This window comes from Pelecanus crispus, chromosome 1, assembly GCF_030463565.1.
Source record: "Pelecanus crispus isolate bPelCri1 chromosome 1, bPelCri1.pri, whole genome shotgun sequence".
Classification (NCBI taxonomy): domain Eukaryota; kingdom Metazoa; phylum Chordata; class Aves; order Pelecaniformes; family Pelecanidae; genus Pelecanus; species Pelecanus crispus.
The window spans coordinates 35,104,760-35,128,520 of NC_134643.1; the positions used below are offsets into that span (position 1 = coordinate 35,104,760).

The 23,761-nt window shown below is 41.4% G+C and overlaps 1 protein-coding gene across 1 annotated transcript in view; it reads right to left on the minus strand.

Annotated features, from left to right (window-relative positions):
- Window positions 1–23,761, minus strand: part of NELL2 (neural EGFL like 2) — a 154,180-nt gene that overhangs the window by 129,348 nt on the left and 1,071 nt on the right. The window contains exon 3 of the mRNA XM_075717588.1: window positions 1,831–1,981. Within this exon, the coding sequence (XP_075573703.1) occupies window positions 1,831–1,981 (151 nt within the window). The remainder of the gene's footprint in view (window positions 1–1,830; window positions 1,982–23,761) is intronic.

A 23,761-nucleotide genomic window follows, 5' to 3' on the forward strand; every position in this document is an offset into this window, starting at 1 on the left:
CTTTTCTTTGCTATGGCTGGACGGAATCAATTCTTGTTCCCATAAGACCAATGGTGGGTCTACTTGCCCAGCCTTACTCACTTCAAGAATTAATTATTTTCCCAAACAATACCTCAAATTCTTCTGCAACCCTTCAATGAATGTTCATTACACATTATTTTTTGTACTTTTATTGCTTTTTATGTTCACTAAGCGGCAGTGCTTTCTCCCAGTTGACTGCTCTCCAAGTTAATGTTTGTCGACTTCTGCTCAGTTATACACTACGCATTTTTTCGATCTTCTATGGCGTGTCTCTTTCTTCATGCCATTCCTGAGGCCAGGAAAGGCTTTCTAGCAAACATCGCCTCTGTTCAGAAAGGCTATGTTATTCTCTTTCCCAGAGTCTGAGAGTTTCACACTGGTGACCTCTTTGCCCACCTCTGCAACTATTTTGGCACATGAAGGTTTCATCTCTCATTTTGAAATTTCAAATATAGTTGCGTTAGCCCTATCAGTGTAGTCCAACCAATCCATGTTCTTCTTACAAATGTAGAGACAAGCTTTGTCAGGGCACAGCTGGCCCTGCAGACCTACTCTCTCACTTGAGACAGAATAAACTTTTCCATCTGGGATGATTTGCACATATGGTGGTACAGTCCGAGTTCAAAACTCAATAATCACAGCTGCCCAGTTCTGCCCCTTGCACAGTGCTCACTCCTGCAGATGAGAAGTAGGTAACAGTTAAGATAGAAGCCCCGTGGCTCTTCTATGATATAGCATCAGTAAATATCATCCAGGAGGCATTAAAAAACCCCCTTGCAATATTTAAAGGTGCTTTTATAAGCTTGGTATAACGATCCTTGGGAATGGTTTCCCTTTTTTCCTTCTTCTTCTTGGGGTTGTTTTGGTTTGTTTGGTTGTTTGTTTTTTTTTTTTTAAATAGGTGAATTGCAGAAGACGGCGGTCTCTGGGAAATAGAATAAAAGTAGAATTGGACCATCTTCCAGCACAAAATAATTGACGCCATGCCTGCTAGTGAAAACTTGTACACTCATGAAAAAAAACAGATATTTTGCTTTGCCTGAACATCTCTCTACCTTTACTTTTTTTTTTTCCTATTTTGTAGTAAGACTATCAAGAAAGAATTATGGGATTGTACACAGGAAAATAAAAAGGACTACGAACCTAAAGCAGAGATCATCTGTTGCTCGTGCTAATGACTGCTTAGGAAGTGCACATTTTCAAACTTTTTATTCTGTCACAGAATCATAGGGCAGTTATCTTTAATAGCCATTACTCAGACAGATATAAGAATATCTTACTTCTCTAGCATTCGTTATCTTATCAAAGGAATAATCCTTAAATGTTCCGCGTCATTCACTTTAGCTTTTTAAGGCTGACAACATTTTGAGTAAAGTGCTGTGCCATTCATGGGAGGTGTAAGCCCGTAACTGGATGATTTTTTTTCTTTTTCTAAACTGCTTGCAGTGTTAAAAACCAGCTAATGAAGAGGTAGACATAACGGCCAGGCTTTGTGAATCAGTGTGGCTATACTGACATGACAGTTTTACACCAACTGAGCATCTGGTCCTTATGGTTGTGAACAAGAGAGAACTGGCTTTTCATGCCCTTTGTGGCAAGAGATATTTAAAGAGTAACAGCTGTTACACTTCCCCTTGGCCGATTTGGACTTGTGATTTTTTTCCTGAATCTGCACAATATGCCTATCCAAACACTATAAATATTTGCAAATTACCTGCGACACAACAATTTTGCCCTAATTTATGTTCAAATTTCAACTGCATAAATACATCTACTTTCATTAACTAGCATACAGGTAGCAGTACTTACCTGTGATCTAAATGATGAATAGAGAGAATAACCCCCGAATTCAAATGGGCTTGTTTTAAGGTCACCAGGATTGTGAATTCAGATTTATTTCTTAATTTCTGAAAAAAGATTTCAGCTGTTTCTGGAGATGCCTTTACACTTCTTGAAGTATCTAAAAAAAAAAAAAGAAAAACACTCAGTATAAAATCTTATTTTACTTTACATCCTCAATGCAGTGAGTTTAGAAAATCACAAGCTACTTCTGAGGAGCACAATTCAACAGACAGGCAAAAGCAGGGGCCAAAGTATTTTAAACACCAGCTTTTACATGCAATGGGAGCCATTTCAATGAAAGAGAACACATTTTCTAGGACACCCATTTTAATGGGGGGGGGGGGGGGGGGGGTGTTTTGTTTGTAAGACAGTGTCATAACTCTTTTACTTTCTCCATGGATGGCCAGGTGGTACCTTTAATAACTCGTCCAAAATATGGACTCACTAGCAGTGAAGCACAGAGTGACAACACTGGATATGAGCCTAAGCTGTGAAGCGTGACCTGAGCAACTTTTTAATGACTTCTACAAAAATGTTATGCTTAATAGCTATGCACAATTAATTAATTAATTTTAGGGAAAAAAAAAAAAAAGAGACAGCAGAATCTCTTTAGGGACGATTTACTTAGCTTTAAGTAATAGTTATAAATTAACTTAAAAACTCACCATTTTTCAAGATGTTTTCACTAATTAATCACTATATACTCCAGTTGTGCAGTATGTTGCTGCTGCTTCTTGCACAGGATGTCATGAACATTTGTTAGAGTAATTGCACACACACACTAAAGATTTTGCTTTTAAAAACCCACACACAACCAAGACTGAAGCAATGTTTCTGCTGAATTTGCATAGAACATGCACAGAAAATAAAAAGGCCCAATCTTAAGCCCTCTAGAAAGATATTTTACAAAATAAGATGTCAAATGCTAGAAAAACAATTCCCAAGGTTTTCCATAACACATTATACTAGAAAAAAAAATTAATATATATTTTTAATGCACAAAATCAATTCATTAGTGTGTGTAATCAACTGTGTAAGAACTAAATCAATTCACAAGCTTCTTGTCATCACAATTTGACCATCCTGCTCTAACTCAGGAGCACTAATTCAAGGACAGCAACAGCAGCAGCGAGCTATCTGCAATAGCAACTGTGATTTCTTTTGGCAGTGCTGGAGCTGAACTCTCAAGTAAGCTTACACTGCTGTTCTTCAAAACAGGTTTATTCTTTAAGCTGTACCTATGAAGATGCTACTCTGTATTAACAGCAAACAGTTTATTGTGGTTTATGGACCAGGAATATTTTTTAATATGTGTTTAAGAAATGCAACAACCTGTACAACCATGAAGTCCTAACCAAGCTCCTGCACAGTGTCACACCAGGCTGAATTTGATTCATTTTTTACAAAGGGGAATCCAAAAGACAAAAAAAAAAAAAAAGGGGGGGGAGGGGGCAGGAAGAAAAGATCATGTAAAGCTTTTTGTGAAACTTCACGGCTTTTCTACTGTGGATTGCGTAACTCCCTCACTGTAGCAGACATCCATGGTATTTTAATGGAATTGTTAATAAATCATAAGGCAACTCAAATACAATTACATCAAAGCGTTCATTTTTAGCCAAGGGACACTAACAGAGTTGGATGACATAGGTTTGCATGCTGGAAGATAGTTTAACTGCATTAACAATTTCTAGCAATATAAACAATCTACTCCCAAGAGACAGAGCAGATGAAGGACACACAAAGAACATATTCTCTGACCATGACCACAGGAACCTCACGCACCGCAGCTCTCAGCAGCAGCTTTCCTACCAAGATACAGAAGAACATGGGAAAATACAGATGTGGAACTCACTTAAAAGCCTATAGAGTCCAATTCCTAGAGGCAAAGCACATCCTCCAACCCTGTTTGCCATGGGGGAGAGCTGGGTTTCTCAGCTTAGAAAGCCCAGCCAACACCCTCTTCTATTGCAGGTTCATTATCATTAGAGCATCTACAGAGTCTGCTTTTGGGCCACAAACATATTACATGTTTACACTGAAACAAGAACAATCTCATTTTGATTAATGGCAGATGATCCGACGAAGTATAATCAAAGTCTCTTTGCACGCTTGTGTGTGTAGTCAAAAGAGTGTCTGCCCTGAGGGGCAGAGCTCCCCTGCCTGAAGGGCTTGCAGCCTCAGAAGCCTCATTCAGGATGAGCAGTGCAACTTAAACTAAATAAAGATGGGAGAACAAAACCCAGAGCAAGCTGAGACCACTGGAATGTGGGAAGTCATCTTGCTTACATATTAGTAATTGTTACTACTTTGTAACAACGCTCCTGTCCCTCCAACAACCTTTTATACTTCTTTTAAACTTTCTTGGTAGAGATATTTCACTTTGACTTCTGTAGACTATGAGATCACAGAAACCAAGCCTATAGAGTACACACCATAAACACCCCACGCTTTTTCAGCCATGTTAATTCAGGCTGATTCCCCCTCACCTGAAACATTGAAGGAGTTACTAGGAGAAATGGGGAAGGGTGGAGAAAAAGGGCTATGAAGATGATTGCCACTGCATCAACTCTCACCTCCCTGCCATTTATACAGGGCTGATAAAGCACGCATCCATGTGAACGTGATACTGAAGAAGCTGCATAGGTCCTTCATCCAACATCTTCTGTGTCTGGTCACTTCAGACTCACTCGGGTTTAGAGAGTGAGCACACAGGAGTCTATAGAGGCATTAAGGTACTCAATAAATACTATCAATTTCCATAGATGTATATTGGAGTTGGACACACAGCATTTATGGTTTAATGTGGCAGCAGGAAAAGATAGGAAGTATACAGTATATCAAATGTGAATTCAGTGGGAAGACAGGAGAAAGGAAGAGGGCTGGAGGGAAAAAAAGTCAAGCAAGACAAAAAGAGAAAGTCATGTCAGAATTGTGGGAAATAGCAGAATTGCCAAAAATTCCCTGGCTATACTTGTTCTGTTCCCATTGTCTCCAATGAATTTCTTTCAGCTTTCCCTCAAGACAATGAAATGGTAGTAAGAAGGAAGATGAGAAATGCAGAACTACCTTTTTCCAAGAATCCAGATTTTCCCTGTGCAGCTCTGCACCCTGAAAGATGCTAGGGAGCCTCTCTGTCCCAGTTACCCTCTGGTTTATCCCTCTACATCGTTCCTAGTTTTAACTACTATCACACCTTACCAGTGGAAATCAAAAATGCTTTATGCTGGAAGTGGAAAATAGTCCACGGAGATTGTGCTTACTTAACAAAAATAAAATCCACAACTTTTCAGTTAGAAAGAAATATTAATTTCTACGAAATTCCTGATATTCTCATTAGCAACTGATGAAAGAAAGTATATGCGTAACACCCCTACCATTATACAAGGCCAGTTCCAATCACACATAAATAATTATCTCCCCCTCCTACATGCACTTTTATTCTAATTGGAGCTATTGGGATGCAAACGCTGTGCTACAGATGGCCTGTGCTTTAGCAAGGAAACAAACCCTTGCCATCAAGTGGAGCTCTCCAGAGTCCTCCCAGTCCTCATTGCTGCGCTGAGAGAGGCGGGGGAAACACAGAGCTGCCTCTACACCTGCAAGAGAGAAATCTTTTTTCACATCTACTCATGTTACCCCTGTGAATCATTACCCAATCACTAGCTTGGACGAGAGTTTTCCATCCTTTTATCTATAAAACCTTATCTCGGTACCCTATAATCATTCATCGTGGCCTTACACTACCTTCTCGTATACAGACAAAAGTATCAAGACCTGATTAGATCATTCTGGAAGCCTATATATTAAGATTATCGTCACATTAACTGCTAGCATATTAAATTGCCAAAACACTTGGCCACTCACTTTTGGTACTGCAAATAGGTCATTTCACACTTGCTGTATGAAAGAGGTACACAGCCTTTTGAATTATTACTACCCTGATGAAGCACAGCACCTTTTGCTCAGGGCAGGCACCAAGTGGATTTCTTAAAGACCTTGATCCATTAGATCCAGTCTTTCTACACTAATACAACAGTGCAAATCCCTCTTTCCAATTGGCTTTGAAGACTAGTGGTAGGCACTTGATAGATCACCAGCTGTGCTCAATAAATACTGACTCAGGCTTGTTCTTGACATTTGGCTTCTAGTAATCATTTTAAGACACAAGGAAAATACTTTACTGGAACTGGACTTCTTCCATAATAGCTTGGAAAATCAAGCTGGTATATCTCAGCTAATAATTTGTGGTTTCCAACAGTTACATAAAAACCTCATACTACAAACATTTCTAATACACAAAACCAAAGGCATAAATCTTTTGCTATTAGACTGCAAAAATAAGGAGAGAACTATTAGTTTGAATGAGAAATTTGTCTCTAGCCATGATACCTATATATTGGGTTTACTTTCCTAGAATATTGCTTGCGTTTGGTTTGACCACACCATGCCAACTCACAAACCCATAGTGTCAACACTCCATCTTTAATTTATAGAAGAATGAAGTGCAAAGTGACAACAAAAAAACCAAAAATTCAAACTCAAAGCACGTTGCACTCCTTGTTCAAGTCAAAGGTTATAGCATGGAAATGCCTTTAGAAGGAATAATAATGCTCACGTGGTAGACACGCAGCTGGCTTGAGACATGCAAGTTAGCAAAAGTACTGAAAACAACATAGCAGACTGGGGGAAGGAAGAATTAACTCATACCGTGGTTAGCAATTATAACAATTTAAAAGGACACAGACAAACAGTAGGTGGTGGGCAACCTTCAGCTGCAACGTCTTGTTACGAGGTGATCAGCTGGCCACAGGTGCAGAAAACCAAGTCTTTTAAGATCTAACAGTGCAAAGCAATTTGAAAACCCAGTGAAGAAAACCACTGACCATAAGGCCTGCAGGAACTCAGCCCTTCAGAGGGCAAACTTAGTGGCTGCCTCTACCCTGTGCTTGCAACAGCTGTCAAAACTGGGACACATTTTTCCTCTCAGAGACAAGCTGCAGCCAGAGCTTTGCAGCAAACACCAAAGCCACACAAGTGTCTCCTGGAGGTGTTAAGTCATGCTCATGAGATAATTACAACACTATAACCAAGACAGTAAGTCTAACTTTCAACAGTACTCACTCCACAGGTCCAAAGGCACTTCCACCAGTCTAAACTGGTGCTGCAGAAAGAGGCCGTTCTACCCTTTGCTCTGCCACCAGCCTTTAATTCCTTCTCCTCATCTCTATGGTGACAACTGCATTCATGCAAATATACAAGGAACTGTATCAGGCAACTGATCCAGCTATTACTAGCCAAGCTTCCCCGCCACACACCCCGCAAAAAAATAGTGTTGGAAGCAGCCATGAACAACTTACTGGTTGTAATCAGGAAAACTTCCATACACAGCACCAGCAGCATACTAAATTGCACAGTGAAAAGACTACATGCAAATATGGTTTAGGACAAGCCATTCATTACAGATGTTTTCCAGTCCACAATAAAAACAAACAGTTATTAAATGGAATGGATAACTGTCTTAGCAAAGGGTGTGCTCTTGACTTTCTGAAGTGCATCTAAAGCTAAACATACAGTATGAACTGAATTATAAAACAAACTCCTACCGAAGAGTCTTTGAAGGAGGCATTCTAATTAATTGAGCTTAACACAGTTTGTTTCGTGTGCACATAATCAGTTTTTAATAGCAGCATCTATAAATCAATTCTGCATCTGACTGCAGGTTTGCTGAACTACCCAAATTAAATTCTAGTGGTTTGTGAGAAAAAGGAGAAGGACTGAAGGCTAAAAAGAGTCTGAAAAACATAATAAGGCTAGCTCAATTTTGTTTCATTTTCCTACACTAGTTGGGATCAGTGTCACAAGCATATATTCACATCGTGCCACTTCCCCATATTAAAATTTTTGGCTAATCCTTCTCTTAACTAAGGATTTCACACAGCCTACAAAGGGCAACAATATCTGAGACTGTTTGCTTTATATCGGTCTTTTATTTAAGTAACCAACATGGGCTAAGCTGTTCCCAGGAAATGGGGCAGCATGCAAAGCCGATTCAAAAGCAGAATCTTTACAAGGTTGAAAGGGTACACTGGGTTTTTAAGTGGAGCACAGTGCATTCAAATTGAGGAGTTGCATTCCTGTAATGAAAACTGAAGACAGAAAGAAGTAAAACAACCTTTATTAGACCAAAACCCTGCTAGCCGTGTTATGCTTTAGATACTTCAGGTGGGAAGGTTGATTGGTTTGCCTTTTTTTTTTTTTTAAATACACTTTACTCTACTTGAACTGATACATAAGACAGTGGTTGATAGTACACTTTGAGCTACTTTTCCTATACATTTGTTCATTCCCTTCTCATAGATGCCCAATCATTTCAGAGAGAATAGCAAAACAGGAGCAGCTACAGTTTTCCAAACACACGTGAACCTAACTTGGTTTCTCCAAGGCTGCAGGAAGGAGCTCTGCAGGAGTCTGGGGGAAGGTGTTGCAGCTCCACCTCAAGTTTAAAAGACTACAATATACAGGGTAAACACTGACCCTGTAAGACTCCCACTGGAGCAATTCCCAAAGGGTGCACATGACCTGCAGGACCCAGGAGCACTGCCCAGTTCCGGGGACTACAATCTAACACTGGGACTAAAATCTAATGATACATCAGGATCCAACCAGGTTACCTCTAGGCCTTTATGCACCCAAGTGCTCCTTATAAACTGGGGACAACCTGGTCTCACCAGAACAAAAACTCACGAATGCTGAGAGCAGGGACTCTAGTAAATCTCCCAAGTTGAATGATCAGGATCTTGGGATAGCCTACAGACTCTAAAGAGTTTGGGGGAATACCCCACAAACTGCCCTTGTAGTTTAGACAGCACCACAGTGACCACCAATTCTCTGTGTGGTCCCTTCTTATTTCCATTAAAGAACCAGCTCAACAAGGATGCATGCAGAAGGAACTGCAATGGATGGGAAGGAGAAAAGGAGGAGGGCAAAATGCACTTCAGCTGAAGCTAAACAATCGAAGCAAAAACTGACTTGAAGCCAAATCATTAAATCAAATAAAAACAAGGGGGAAAATGTCACAGTTTGTTCTTGCAGCATTTGGGGAGGTTCCAATTGCCTTTACTTTGTAGCTTTCTCTATTCTGAATGTCAGCTACAGCTTTGGTCTGTCATCCAGCAAGGGCTTTCCTCCAGCTCAAACCCTATGCAAAGTCCCAGGAGTCACAACAGACTGACACAGGAAACTAGAAGAAGGACCTGTCTCTGAACACACACATTCGTCCCCCAATTATATTGACTGTTCATACTTATATCCTAAAAAAATGTTAATAATATCACGTCTGTCCAAAACTCTGGCTCACCTACAAGCTACATACTTGTGTGTTTAAAGTCATTTTGGCATAGCTGAGAACACAAATCCACTGTGGGACAACAGGGGGAAAAGCTACTGAGAGCCTGGACACGTATGCTTGAATACAGCGGCAATGTTTCTGATCTGAAATAACCAAACCATTATTAAGGACCTAACTTGCTTGTGTAATTGGGAGTAGTTTGTGCATCTGTATAAGTAATCGTCATTTCCAAGTACTTTGTTTGTAATGTTTTATTCTCCATGGTCAAAGTCCCGAGGGAATTTTTGCTTGGTTTGTTAAGCTTGTTTGCTTTTTTAACTTTTTTTTTTTTTAAACTAAAGGAACAGTAAAAATTGTCAACTATGCAAATGAAATTAAAATAGAACATATTTAGTAGGGGGAAAACCCTCTACCCAATATGGCAGAATGGGATAATTGAGTGGCAGCAAGCCCTCAACCATTTCTGCCAGCTCCTGGCACTGATGTGGATGACTTTAGGAAAGAGTTTGCAATTCCGAGACTCTCTGGGGCAAACTACAGCTGTAATGCGTTGTGCATTCATTGTAAATTGACAATTATACCACCAGAAATCTGTTTCTGTCTAGGAGCATTCTGCAAAAGAGATAATACAATGCTAGTTTGAGAGTGGTTATACTAGTGGCTGGGTTAAGCCTCTGAGCTTATGTACTGGCTGCTTCTAGAAACCAAGGAAAGTCACATAGAATCATAGAATGCTTTTTGGGTTGGAAGGGACCTTGAGAGATCATCGAGCCCAACCCCCCTGCAGTAAGCAGGGATTGAACCTGTGAACTTGGCATTATTAGCACCATGCTCTAACCAACTGAGCTAACCCGGCTGGTCAAGCTGAATCTTTCTATAATGCTAAGTTTACCTTCCCACAGTCTGACTACTGACTTCACCTGCTGAAACAGCCTCCTTTGCATCCCTGTGATTCTATACAACAATTGTTCAGGTGCTAGCCACTGAAATACAATCACACTCTTCCAAAACATGGCTAAACCCCTGAGATGATCTTGGGATTTCAGCTGTGAAACAATTCTTTGTGGCACACACCTAACTTAACTAGATTACATTGTGTGGAATGGCAAAGGTGGATCTTTCCGCCCAGCCCAGCCACCTACTACACAACCAGAATCCAACCGCTTTGGTGAAGCTGTCAAATGAATGGTGCAGCTGCTCGGCATGATTCCCCACCTGGATTACAGATCAGGGAAATGTCCTTTCAATGGTGATGTGTCTCAGTGTGTCAGCAGCACAATATAAACAGCCACGGATAGCACCTTTGCTTGGTTAGTAGATCCGTACAACACAGAGAAAATAGATGCAGAGAGAACAAGCAGCGGATTTACACCACTATAAACACCCATTTGAGCATCAGGACTAGGTATCACAGCGCTCTCAATCTCAGCTTAATTTGCCAGACCACAATGCTGATATCTCTCATCCTCCCTTTGGCTGTGGTCCCTTCAGCAAAGAAGGAATTTACACGAGGATTACAAGTGGGAGCCATTTACTGTAAGGTAAAGCAGCCCAGCTGCACCGCAACAAGTCAGGTGCGCTCTTACAAAAATATATAAGGTCCATGACTGAGGGTTTCATGACTTTTGGACTCAGTAGGCAAGAAGTAAGTAAGTACAGAGGTTAATAAATACAGTAAAGGTTCTAGTGACTGTATCTGCAATCGCATATTTCTGACCATTTTTCAAACCTTTTGCAAATGAAAGGCTAAGAAACCTAATTGTAGGAAAACCTGAACTTTAAATGTGTAGGACTCCAGATTATAAATCTGTATTCTTAGCACAGGAGGCTGAAACAGCTGATTTGCTTAATAAACAATACAGATCCTACCATGCTAGATTGTTACTAAACCAACTCCCACCAAACTGCCAAAGAAATGTGAACGTGCGCTCCTGAACATTTCTGAAAGGAACGTAAGGAATGTGTGCATCAATGCAGGGGGAAGCGCCACACAAAAGTACAATCAGGAATTTTTAAATGCATACATGACACAGAAAACCGCTGTTCCTTGCCCACAAGAAATACTACCCTTTTCACTGTAACTATGTCGTCATGCAAGATACTATACTATATCACCAGGCGAGAGGGTGCTACTCAGTGGGGACCTGTTACATGGCAACAAAACGACAAAGATAAAAGACAATTTCTGTTCTTGTGATGTAGCAAATCCACTCCTAGGAAATTAAAATGTGTGCTGTGTGGTATGCTCTGCCCCAGGTATTTATTATTGTCATGCTTTCTGGTGATCGATATGTTCCGGGTTATCAATTATAGGATGCAACAGCTTTTTTTGATTACTAGTTTTCCCTAGTCTATATTCCAACACTATTCTGAATTCCTCTTTAAATTATGAAGACTCTTTATATTCACTCCCTCATAGGTAGTATCAAGTGCTGCTACTTACAATGATGTTTAGGTTCTTCATGGCCAATACCACTATAAAACCTATTATGTTTGAACAAGGACACAGAGGTAGCGTAGAGTGGCATTTCTGGCTGCTGCTTCATTTCAGGACAGGTTCCAGCTACGTTCAAAAGATTGCAGCTACTGTAGCTTTATAAATATATATGTGTATATATACATGCACACACTCACACCCCTTTTAGGCACAAAGCAATTTTCTAGAAGCTACTTTGAGAACACCTTGAAACTTGTGAGAAAATCAAGCCTGTCTTGTTTTCCTCGCTGCTGCCATCTGTAGCATATGCACCGAGTTATGCTTGGCTGCATACTGTCATATGAGCACTTTGTGTCAAACTGACCTAACAACAAAGAAAAATATCGCACCAAGAAATGCTGTTAACACTGGAACACAGACTGAAGAGCACAAGAAAAATAATGCATCGCCTTCCAGCCCTACGTACTGTAATAAGGGCATGACACACATGAGAACTACTAAAAGACTGAATTTATTTCCAGTCCCTAGTTGTATAGCACAGTCAGGATTTTAAAAGTTATGCAAGTCACACCAAGGAGGAGGACAAGAGGAGGAAGCAGTGTTGTCAGCCTTTTCCAAATGAAAAAGCAGGCTACCAAAAGTAAACGAAGTCCAATCAATTAAAAGCAATAAAGTACAAACTTAACAGCCATAATAAACCACGCAAGCAGATTATGCTAGGTGTAGATCAAGCTGGATCACATGAACTACCCTTCTCTCAGAAGATGTAACACAATTCAAGCTTCTCAAACATATCATATTCCAGCGGTGAAGTGGGTCATATGATGACAGGCTGTAGAAGACCAGCACCCACCATGGCACCTCTGGATTAGGATCATGCTGGGTGTAAGTACTCCTATATCCTCTGAGCAACAGACCACATCTCTCCCTCACTTGTTTCTCACTGCGCAAGTGTCAGTAAGACCTATTCTTGGTCATTTTCTCTCAAAAGCTCCTTTCCCTGTGACCCATATGCTGCTCCTGAGGACCTACCACCTGCAGCCTCTGTTTTGCAGAATAATTTAGGCTGGAAGGGACCTCTTGAGATCATCTAGCCCAACCCCAATCATTTGTGGATGTCCTGGCGGGTTTAGCTTTTTTCCCCATTAAGAACCTGTTTCTCCCTCTCTGCAATGGTTTGCATCTCTCATCCTAGCTTTTCTTCACCCCTGGATTTCTGGGGTATAATTGTTTTTGTACCCGCATTAGGGTTAATTGCCTTCAGCTCACCAAACTTCTAAGTGTTAAGGCTGATTTATTTTCATACAACACAATGGTGAGCTTAAGAAAGCATTAATATGAGATCCGTCTTAATTTCCCAGATGACCACAATGACGTGGTCTGCATGAAAGATTAACTTCTGACACAAAAGAATGGTCAACAGTCGCCAGCTTAGAGAGCTCCAGGAAACCCAAACCTTCATCCCAACAGCAAAAACAGCACAGCAAGGCAGGGGGAGGAAAGCCACCACTGGAAAAAAAATTACATCTGAAGCATGCCAGACACATCCAACAACTCTGTTGCTAGCCACAGGTCTCCGGCAGTGGGCTGAGCAAACAGCAGCAGATGGGAGGAGAAGGCAGGAGACTGAACTGTAAAGTGAATTCGGGTACCAGCAGAAGCGAGGTGGGAGTGCCAGAGGGACCACACCTGAGGGGACAGGAGGGGCACCCAAGTCACCAGCCATACTGATGTTCCCAGAACAATCTCTACTCACTTGATACCTGTTTTAATGCCAGGAAAAGAAAAGGCTAGAAGAATTTTGAATCAGGAACATCAAAGAGAAGGGATACCAAGGAATACCACATGCACAGCTCAGCTATGAGCAGGGCAGACACAGAAAGTACATGGGGGACTCAGGCTACCGTTGCCAGAGGTGCCAAGGATGCTGAGGAGGACCAGAGTTCAGATTCTCCTGCAAGAAAATTTCTTTTAAATCAGGTATTAAGGGAGTCCATGCTTCTATGAATGTGTCTGTTAGCCTCAGTGAATCAGTTACAGGTTTTAAACACATGCCCAATTTATAAGCTTGGATGAGTTAAAATTAGAAATGCTTCCAAACCCTTATTTCCTGTCTCTTGCAGGCTTGTTTTAACCGAGTACCATTAAAATATACTTAAATGCACCAAAGAACAGTTTTAGGGAGAATGCAAAGGCACCAGTTAGATTTTACTGAGTATTAGGTGTTCAATGCCCCTTTGTGGCTTTGAAAATCCCTCCCTATACTAGAACAATTCCACCAACACTCCAGATTTGCAGAGTAGAGAAAGACTTACAGGGTCATCCACCCCATCCTTAGCATATTAACTGAATGTCACACAATGAGTACAACATAGCTAATGTTTCCTAGATTTTTATTTCATGCTATCTTCTACAGTATCAAAAGCCTGGAGATTTCCACCACTTGCTTTCAGTAGCTATTCCACAATCTGAACTAGTTCACTGTGAAAGTCTCCTTTTATCTTAAATCCTCTCCATTTATAATATCATTACATTCCTCTTACCTCTAGCTCTTTGAATGCTAAATAATTCCTTCATTTTAAACTTCTAACAATCTTCTAATACTAGACACTTACCATACAACACTTTTGTCATTGCTTGGACAAGCTATACGTACTCAAGTTCTTTAAAAGCTTTCTTAGTAAGCCAGTCCTTTTTACTGTATAATCAGGTTTCCTGTTGTTCTCTTCTCTCCCTGCAATTCATTGATATTTTTATGAAATGGAGAAACCCAGAGTGAATGCAATAACCCAGACACAATCCCAGTTCAAAAAAAATTCAAGCTCCCAGATCTCTTACCACAGTCTACTTTGCTTATGTTTCAAATGCTAACAGTGTATGCAGGGATTCTTCAAAAGAGCATCACTGACCAGGGTACACAAGGTTTTCCTCAGGTCTACCCCACTCCTTGAACGGGTGCTGAGCAAAGCTGGGACTGTTCCAAGTTCAAGGGACATCAGCCAATGTTACAGGAAATCTTAAGAGTGCCTTTGGAACAGCCATGGCCCAATATGCAAATGCATGTTTGGGGAGTTATTAAAACCCAGATTATTGACCTCAAAACCACGAAAGTTCCTTTGGAACCCTTCTGGAGCATTATGCAGCTGTATTTAGAGACTGGTAGACTTCCAGCCATGGAGTTAAGGCTGGCACGTATGTTCTTTTGATAGGAAAAACAGTATGGATGTTACCACCATCTAATTATACTTAAATAAGCATTTATGCTGAGGAAACCTTATAAACATTGCTGTAAGAGTGAGAACAACTCTACAACTGCAGGTCTTTTTCTTACTATACTCCCTCTACGTTTTTAGAGAGGAAAATTGCCACTCAAATTCCACTAAAAGAGTTCTCAGTTATGGATCGCTAGCAGTATTGATTGTAATGGCTCCTTTGGAAACATTACAGTCTATCGTAGCAATGTTGTTGCTGCTGCAAATATGTTAATCTGCTAAAACTCTTTTGAACACTGTCTTCAGAAGCCTCTTTTAGTCTGCTTGTCCTTTTATACCATGCCCATTGCTTTAGCACCTTGCAACAGCACAGAGTTGAGTAACATCTCCCAAGAGGGCTCAACACAAGTCAGTTTTCTAAGCTCTTATTTCTCTCTGAAGTCATCAGGATCACACACCCCCAAAAAAGTATGCACCAAAAAAAGGGAAGCAAACAAAATGTTGTTTAACAGAACAAATAATGAGACATATTTGTTGTAAAATTCTTCTATGTTGAAAATGGCTACAGCATTTTTTTCCACCCAAACATGGTTTAAAGAAAAGGGCGGGGGGGGAATTTACTCCCTAAATGGGACCATAACTCAAATAACATATTTGCTACAAGTTTGGTTTAAGTTTTTAAAGTTCAGTTAACAGCTACCTAAATATCTGAGTGAACATTCACAATGGGTATTTATCATGGAACACATGACCAGGCAAAAAAATGAAAAACTGAAGTACCCTTTCTTATCGTATTTCTTCTCAGATTTTCCTGAGAAGAAATCTTTGGGACAACACTGAGACGGAAAAAGTAGTATTCCTTAAACATTGAGACAAAATGAGAGGAATGTAGCCAAAACAGAGGGACAGAAAAAAAAATCAGTGAAAAATAATTTTTCACCCCTTATTCAGCTCTGCCTTAGCAGTGCACATAGGAGAATACAGCTGCTCGGTGGATCTGCGCCTTGGCACTCAACAAAATGGGACAAAATACAGGGAACTGAAGAGGAACTACATGGAAGCACAGTTTCCCGTGACAGCTGTATATAATCTCCAGCTCTTATCCACTGGTTTTAAATAACTTACGAGCTCAGTTCTGTACCTCCCTTAAGACTCAGTGGAAGCAGTGAAGTTAACCATTCTTGGAGTTATTTTTTCCAAGCCGGCACCTACATGCCCTGGAGGATACAGACTGGGAGAATGGAAGCAAGGGGGTGAGAGTAGGAAACCTATTTCCCAGATTGTATAAGCAAACAGTAGGGTGAAAATAGGAGGGGGGCGGGGGGGGCCAGGAACAGATATTAAGACCAATCTAGATGAAGGGATGTGTAGGAAACGCTGCTGTCCTCTCTGAAACCTCACTGGAGAATGAACCGTGCTGCAGTGAGGGGAAGAACCATAAAAAAACCATTAACCTAACTAGTCAGCCACGCTTCGTGACTACAGAACTATGTCACAGCAAAAGCAATTACATAAGGGTAGCAAGACCTTGTTTTCCCACGTCACTACCCCTTGCTAATGCAATCCTCCCCCAGCAATATGGAAAGATGGGATGACAGCTAGCCCCAGCAGAGTCACTGTCCCCCCTTCTCAGGGCACACGTGCTGCAGGTGCTGGGTTCTCTCCAGCATGCAGGACAGACGCTGCCCTGCTGTCAGCATCACATTTTTTACTTCAACGGAGACCACTGCACCCTGTTACGCTGCCAGGAGAGGCTGTCTAGTGAGCAGCCACCTGTGCTTGGCTGCTCCTGATGGGGATGTCGACATGGAGAAAAGGCCTCCTTGGCCTCCACTCCTCTGACCATCCTCACCCTTCTCATGGCACCAACGAGGGCTCTGCCCCACATCACCATACCGACACCACCTTCATGTATTTTCCTTCCATGCATGCCCCAGAGCTGCACATCATACTCATTTTCAGCTTTCCAACAAATATGCCAGGTTGAGCCCTGAGATGATACTAGGCTCAACAAGGGTTTTGTACTTGCAATATTTTAGAGGAGGCCTGTTTGTAAAGGTAGGAACAAGCAAATGCAATTCTGTCTGTTATTGATCAGTATGAATTGTTTTGGACAATACCAACTGTAGAAATGAAGCATGGTTATTTGAATTAATCTGAACAACCAAACTCTCATTAAAAAAAAAAAAAAAAGTCTTAGACACTCAGCACTGTTCCAATAGAAAACAGATCCCCAGGGACTTCAATTTATTGCAGATAGTAGATGCAACCTGTCTGTGAAAAGCATCAGGTCAAGACCAGGAGAACACAATAAAATATGACATTCCTCTAAATGGAGTCAAACCCTCGCTGATTAATAAATGCAGGTACTAATTCACTGCAAAGGTTGAAGTAGCAGAGGCTGGTGGTGTTGGCTGTCCTACTAAGCCCAGGCAAAGGCACAGAAGCCATGCTGCTTGGCACCGTCTCCCGAGGGGATCTGGGCAGGTAAGGTACGGTGCCTACACCGGCAAGCAGGCATCATTTCTCTCCCCATGCTGTAGCTTCTTCCAGAATCCATGCTTTTAAGAATTTAATAGACTGAAAGGTGACAAGAACCCATATCGAGACACACGGCAAGACATGAGAGTACAAAAAAAAACCCACAAAGGCTACAGAAGGAATATTTAATTTCTGCTTATTTCCTTTCCCTCCCCACAAAAAGCCCATTGTAGAAAAACAAAAAAAGATACAAGACAAAAAAAGAAAATTTAATGTAAAATACCTTTTCTTGCAATGAACAATGATATCGTTTTAGAGACATAATTAAAACAACTTTATTGCTCCACACTTATGCCTTTGTGATGCTTTATATGCCTAATACACACTCTCAGCAATATTATTTATTTGAAACTTTCAGCATTAAGACAGTTACAATCCCCAAATGCTACAGGCCAAGTTTTCTGTCATTCCTTAACATTAGTTTTTATCCACTATGCACTAATGACTACATACAGGGACTACGAGCTTTTCTTCTCTAGAAACCTGTTTCCCTGGTATCTCCAGTATATTAGGTCCCCATTCACTTTCCATTTCCTAATTCTACCCTCTGCTGTGCCATTACAAGCATCAATCACAAGTCCATAATATCTGAGGGTTTTTTCTTCCCATAACTTTTTTTCCCCTTCTATTTTACAGTAAGCCAGCACGGCAGTAGTTAGCAAGCAGCACAATCTCCAATAAGAGGTATATTCATGATTATTCAGCAGTGTATGGTTATGCAGTGGATAAGTGCATCCTAGTTCTCCATGCATGGTAACTCAGCATGGTTCAGGATGGGAACTGGATGCAGGAGTCTTACGTACTACCTCTTACGTTTTGGGGGGCAGGCTCTTCAAGCAGCAGATGCTTCCCAAATACCCCCTCTTGCTAATGCTGCCGACAGGAGGAGGGGGATGCTGAATACTCAGCTCGCCTGGAGCAAGAGGATGCCTCGCAGCAGCAGTCCCTGCTCTGCAGTCCCTGCTCTGCAGGCCCCAGCAGAAGCAGCCCAGCTCTTCAGGGCTCTCCTTCAACACCCAGCCTGGCTCCCCAGCAGCAGCAATGACAACCCTGGCAGTGCCGTACCACAACGGTTACTGTTTGCACAGGTGCAGAGGTGACTTTACAACATGCCAGAGGTGGAAGGGGACAGCAGGGCGGGAAAGCCATATGCTCTTGTTCCAGGTACGCCAAAATCTGTATCTCTCTGGCTACCGCATCGTCAGAGAGTAATTGCTTATACTACGCATTTCTAACACTGAAAAACACTCCAGTGCTTACTGAAATTAAACTCAATTACTTCAGCCTGCCCCAAAACTAAAATGTGAGGGGATTTCTTTGTCTCACCAAAAAAATCTGGGAGTTTTTATTATCTACAGATGAGCTCTATGCTGGAAGTCCCACATTTTGAGGATTCAGTGATTCTGAGACAGAAACCAGCTTGCTTCCAAGACAAAAAAAGCTGCAGATAGGTATTCACTCTGCAGTCAGGCATGCCAGTTGGCAACATTAGCATCCTCTCCCCCAGCTGTTACGGCTCCTCTGGGAGATGATTCGGGTCTCGAGTACAGCTGGAGAAAGGGGATTTTACAGGACTCTCTAATCCACATCACTGCAGTCAACCAGGTTTGCTCCCGAGGCTGGCCGACTTTGCCATCAGCAGACAGGGGGATGCTCATATGATCTCTTGCTTTGGAAAAGTTGTGGGGACAGTAACCTCTAGCTCCCGGGCAGTGACAAGCAGCTGGGAACAGTAATATTTTCAGCAGGCCCAGCTGGAACCTGGAGAAAGCATCTGTCCATAGTTTCAATGACAGGTGGCAAGGAAAAAAGTGTATGTGAAGTGCATAGGCAACATAAATCCTATTCCTATAATGAAAGAAAGTTTACTCCCACCCAGTTTTAAAGCTTTATTTTTAGCTCCTTAATTTAGTAATGTCCAGAGATTATGTCACGGGCCAAAACCAGTGATCCTTCCAAAGGGATACAAGATATATATTATATATATAGTAATATTGTCTTGCTAGCATTTTGAAATAGTGGGCTAATGATCCAGTCATGCAGCAATATGTAACAAACCATTTACACCAAGAGGCCTATTTTGGGGGGTGGGGGGGCTCTGCCAGCAGTTTGTGCCAGCAAGCCCCACTTCAAAGAACAGTATTGCTGAGTCCTTTCACACATCACACTGACAGACTAAATCCTTTCTTTGGTGTTTTACAGCACACTTGTTCCCCATTACAATATACCATATCTTGCCTCTAGCACTGTCCCTCCTTATCAGAAATATCCAAATATTGTTTATAACCATATTAAGAGTTACATATCCCAACTGGCAGAGAAAAAGCTTCTCCTCTGAATGAGTTCCAGGTTCTGCATCCAGATACACAAGCTCCCACGTTTTCACGACTGCCATGCCCTTTTTATCTTTTCCTTAAATACATATTCCTGTGCTTGTAACCATCTGACTGCACTTTTCTGCCCATCCTTTAGCCTCCTCTTTGAGGCATATATACACCTTTTGATGGGCATATTTATATATGTGTATATATATTCATATACATTCAGCCTTTATTTAGATTGTCACACCTCAGAACACCATTTCCTATTGCAAGTTGAAATACCTGGCTTCATTGGGACCTTGCACATGCTTAACGTTAAGTCTCCTGAGCATAGATTTAAATCAGGTATGTCTGACCCATTCAAAACCCTTAACACCCTGCAGCCTCTGTTGTTGGTGGTCTTATCTGCCTTTTCAAACTTCCATAGAGTTACATATGAAACAAGTGCTCTTGCAGCAATACAATGTTCGTTTGCATAGGAAAATCTCCACATTGACTTCCATCTCTACTGATCTCCTCAAATTATATTAATGCAGTATATTTACAAAGAAAGAATTATAAGAATGACAACTGGTATTTCTCCAAAAGTCTTCTTCAAATATGTTAATTATACTTCAATCCACCCACCTGATTTGGGCTCTACCTTTAGTGTCATCCCTGTTCTGCAAAGGGAAAACTAAGGTACTGAAAATTTCACTGACTTAAGCAAACAGTCACCAACAGAGAGAAGTTTGTGATGTAGATATTCTGACTTCTGTTCTGCTGCTCTGACCAGAAGAGGAGTAATTTTCCTCTCAACATATTTTGACATAATAATATCTGCTGTTGGCTAGGAAGTGCTGGCAGATGTTCACATATAGCAACACTAACATTTTGGAAGACTTCCTCCTGTTTTCTATTCATAATTGTATCTTCCCACAAGCTACACTGGAACATTTTACAATTACTTTGCAAATCACATTTTTCCAGAAAGAAAAGTCCCTGCAGCTAACTGGAGCCAGATTACAGTGGCATTCAGGTGCTACCATCCACTACAACCGAGGAGCATCAGGCACCTAAAAAGCTTTAAAATTCAAGACCACACTATCTAATCCTGCTGAAGTCATAGAATTGCTTAGGTTGGAAAAGACCTTTAAGATCATCAAGTCCAACCACAAACCTAGCACTGCCAAGTCCACCACTAAACCGTATCCCTAAGTGCCACATTTATGCGTCTTTTAAATACCTCCACAGATGGGGACCCAACCACTCGCCTGGGCAGCCTGTTCCAATGCTTGACCACCCTTTCCGTAAAGAAATTTTTCCTAATATCCAATATAAACCTCCCCTGACACAGCTTGAGGCCATTTCCTCTTGTCCTATCACTAACTACATGGGAGAAGAGACCAACACCCACCTCACTACAACCTCCTTTCAGGGAGTTGTAGAGAGCGATAAGGTCTCCCCTCAGCCTCCTCTTCTCCAGGCTAAACAACCCCAGTTCCCTCAGCCGCTCCTCACAAGACCTGCGCTCCAGACCCTTCACCAGCCTTGTTGCCCTTCTCTGAACACGCTCCAGCACCTCAATGTCTTTCTTGTAGTGAGGGGCCCAAAACTGGACACAGTATTCCAGGTGCGGCCTCACCAGCGCCGAGTACAGGGGCACAATCACCTCCCTGCTCCTGCTGGCCACACTATTCCTGATACAAGCCAGGATGCTGTTGGCCTTCTTGGCCACCTGGGCACACTGCTGGCTCGTGTTCAGCCGGCTGTCAACCAACACCCCCAGGTCCTTTTTGGCCAGGCAGCTTTCCAGTCACTCCTTCCCGAGCCTGTAGCATTGCATGGGGTTGTTGTGACCAGAGGGCAGGAGCCAGCACTTGGCCTTGTTGAACCTCATACAATTGGCCTTGGCCCAAGTCAGTGGGAAGAATTCCACCTGCCAAGCCTAATACTTCCTATAAGATTTGCACAGTGGCAGAACAGATTGATACACAAAAAGAAAGTCCAATTGACCGCAAATTTCAAATGGCTAGAGTTATTTCTAAATCAGGAACTACATAAGGAACAATGTAAATGCTCTTGAATAGTCTCTAACAGACTAAAACTACGTTCAGAGAGTAACTGCTTACTATGTTCTATGGCCTAGAAATATGAGTACCTTTGAAAATCAATTACACAAAGAAGAATGTCAGAACAGCCAATTAGATGCTAAACCCCTTGTATTGAAAATTGATGCTACATCTAATTAAGCTTTCAAAACTGACTTTTTGCCTAGAAACAGAAGGAAAGAGTATTCTGCTTTAGCTCTATGTACAATTTTCCTACCATATATCTTTAATTATCTGTTACCTGTTGGCAGTTCAACCTGCCACTTCCATAATTTCTTTCTAAAATAAAGAACAGCATTTAGGCTTTCTGTATGTGTTAAGCATATGTAAAGTAAGGCTTTACACCAGTTCAGAATGTGGTCTATGAAAAAAGGCAACATACTAAAATGTCATAAATATGTATATGGTACAAGAAAATATTCAATATCTGAAGAAACCAAGAGGCAAAGGATCACGAGTTAAAGCTTCCAGAGTGAGTTCACAGATAATTTAGTCATTTGTGTCCTTTTCACAAAATCATTTGTGTCTAGAACTAAGGCTTTAGCTGGAATAAGAAAAAACCACATAGGCAAAAACCAAACTTAAAGTCAGCATGTAGATGTATTTGAAATCCACAGACTGCAAATACATCCGTTAAGAGGCATACATTGCAGCAATGTTCCTACAGTATGAGCTCTAAGAGCAGAACAAAAATGACTAACTGGACCCAGTGGTCTGATCAAGGAAGGAAATTCCTCTAATTCTAAACACAAGTTTGAAAATGAAAAACTGTCTGCTCAGTAAGGACCCCATTTACTATAATAAAATCAGCAGTAGCAGGAAACATCTCCAGTCCTGCAGGGTCCTGAAGACTTCCCAAGGGATACTGAGCAACTTCAGCCACCATTTAGACCAAAGTGTTTTCATCCTTGTTACTCCCCCAATTCCTCTCAACAAAATAAAGAGGTCGGTGTGAAAATTTAAACTCCTATCTCCTTTTGTTACGACTAAACTGGTAACCCATTAGGGAACTATGTACACTCATAATTACAAAGAAGGAAGGAATAACTTGAAAAAATTCTTTAGTAACCCAGTAATTTTTTTGTCCCAACACTGGGAAAATATACAATAAAAACACGTATTCTTAGAAACCTCTAATCCTGTTACCACTGAAGTCAAAGGGAGTTTTGCCTTCCCCCTCACCCCAACCCATTATAGCACAATGGGGCCTCAATGCAGAACCATACCTTAAAAATTACAGCTATTTTAGGACACAAACCCCACAGCCACACAAATGTGTTGCCGTTCTAGGCAGTCACCCCTTCATGGAGGACCCTGTTCTGCAGCCACAAGCCCACCACGGATGTTTAAAACTAGCATGTGTCGGTGATTCCGAACGCGTATGCCCATGCGTCTCCACATTAATGTCCATAGTGACACACACTGGCTGTACCGGGGAAGAACACCGCTAGAGAGATCACCTTAAAAAAAAAAAAGCCTTTGGCAACTATTAGCTTCTGATAAATTATCTCATTAATGCAAACACGAAGAAGAAATTCCCTTTCCAGATCTTATCTCCCTTGAATTATAACTCCTCTGTATGGGAAACACAGCCTCTTGCCTGTTGCACTAGCAACGCCTTCAGATCCAAGCTGAAACTCCTGGCATGCCACAAGAAGCTGGCAATCAAGTCCCCCTGTTTTAAAACTACAGGCTGATGCGGAGATTTGCTCTTCCTCCACCAGATGTTGAGCCATATTCCTCGCTCTTGTTTAGTCATGTTTCTAAGGAGCATTTAATCATCTTTCAGAGAAGTGACTTGCTTTTAAAGGCCATTTTTGGGCTTTTGTTTTTAATTTATCTAGAGTTTTTTTCCTGAAAGCATTCTTGACTCCAGCTTCATTTAAGGTATCAGTACGATATTAAGGTGTAATTCAAAAATACACTGATAACGAGCAAGTGTAGGCAAT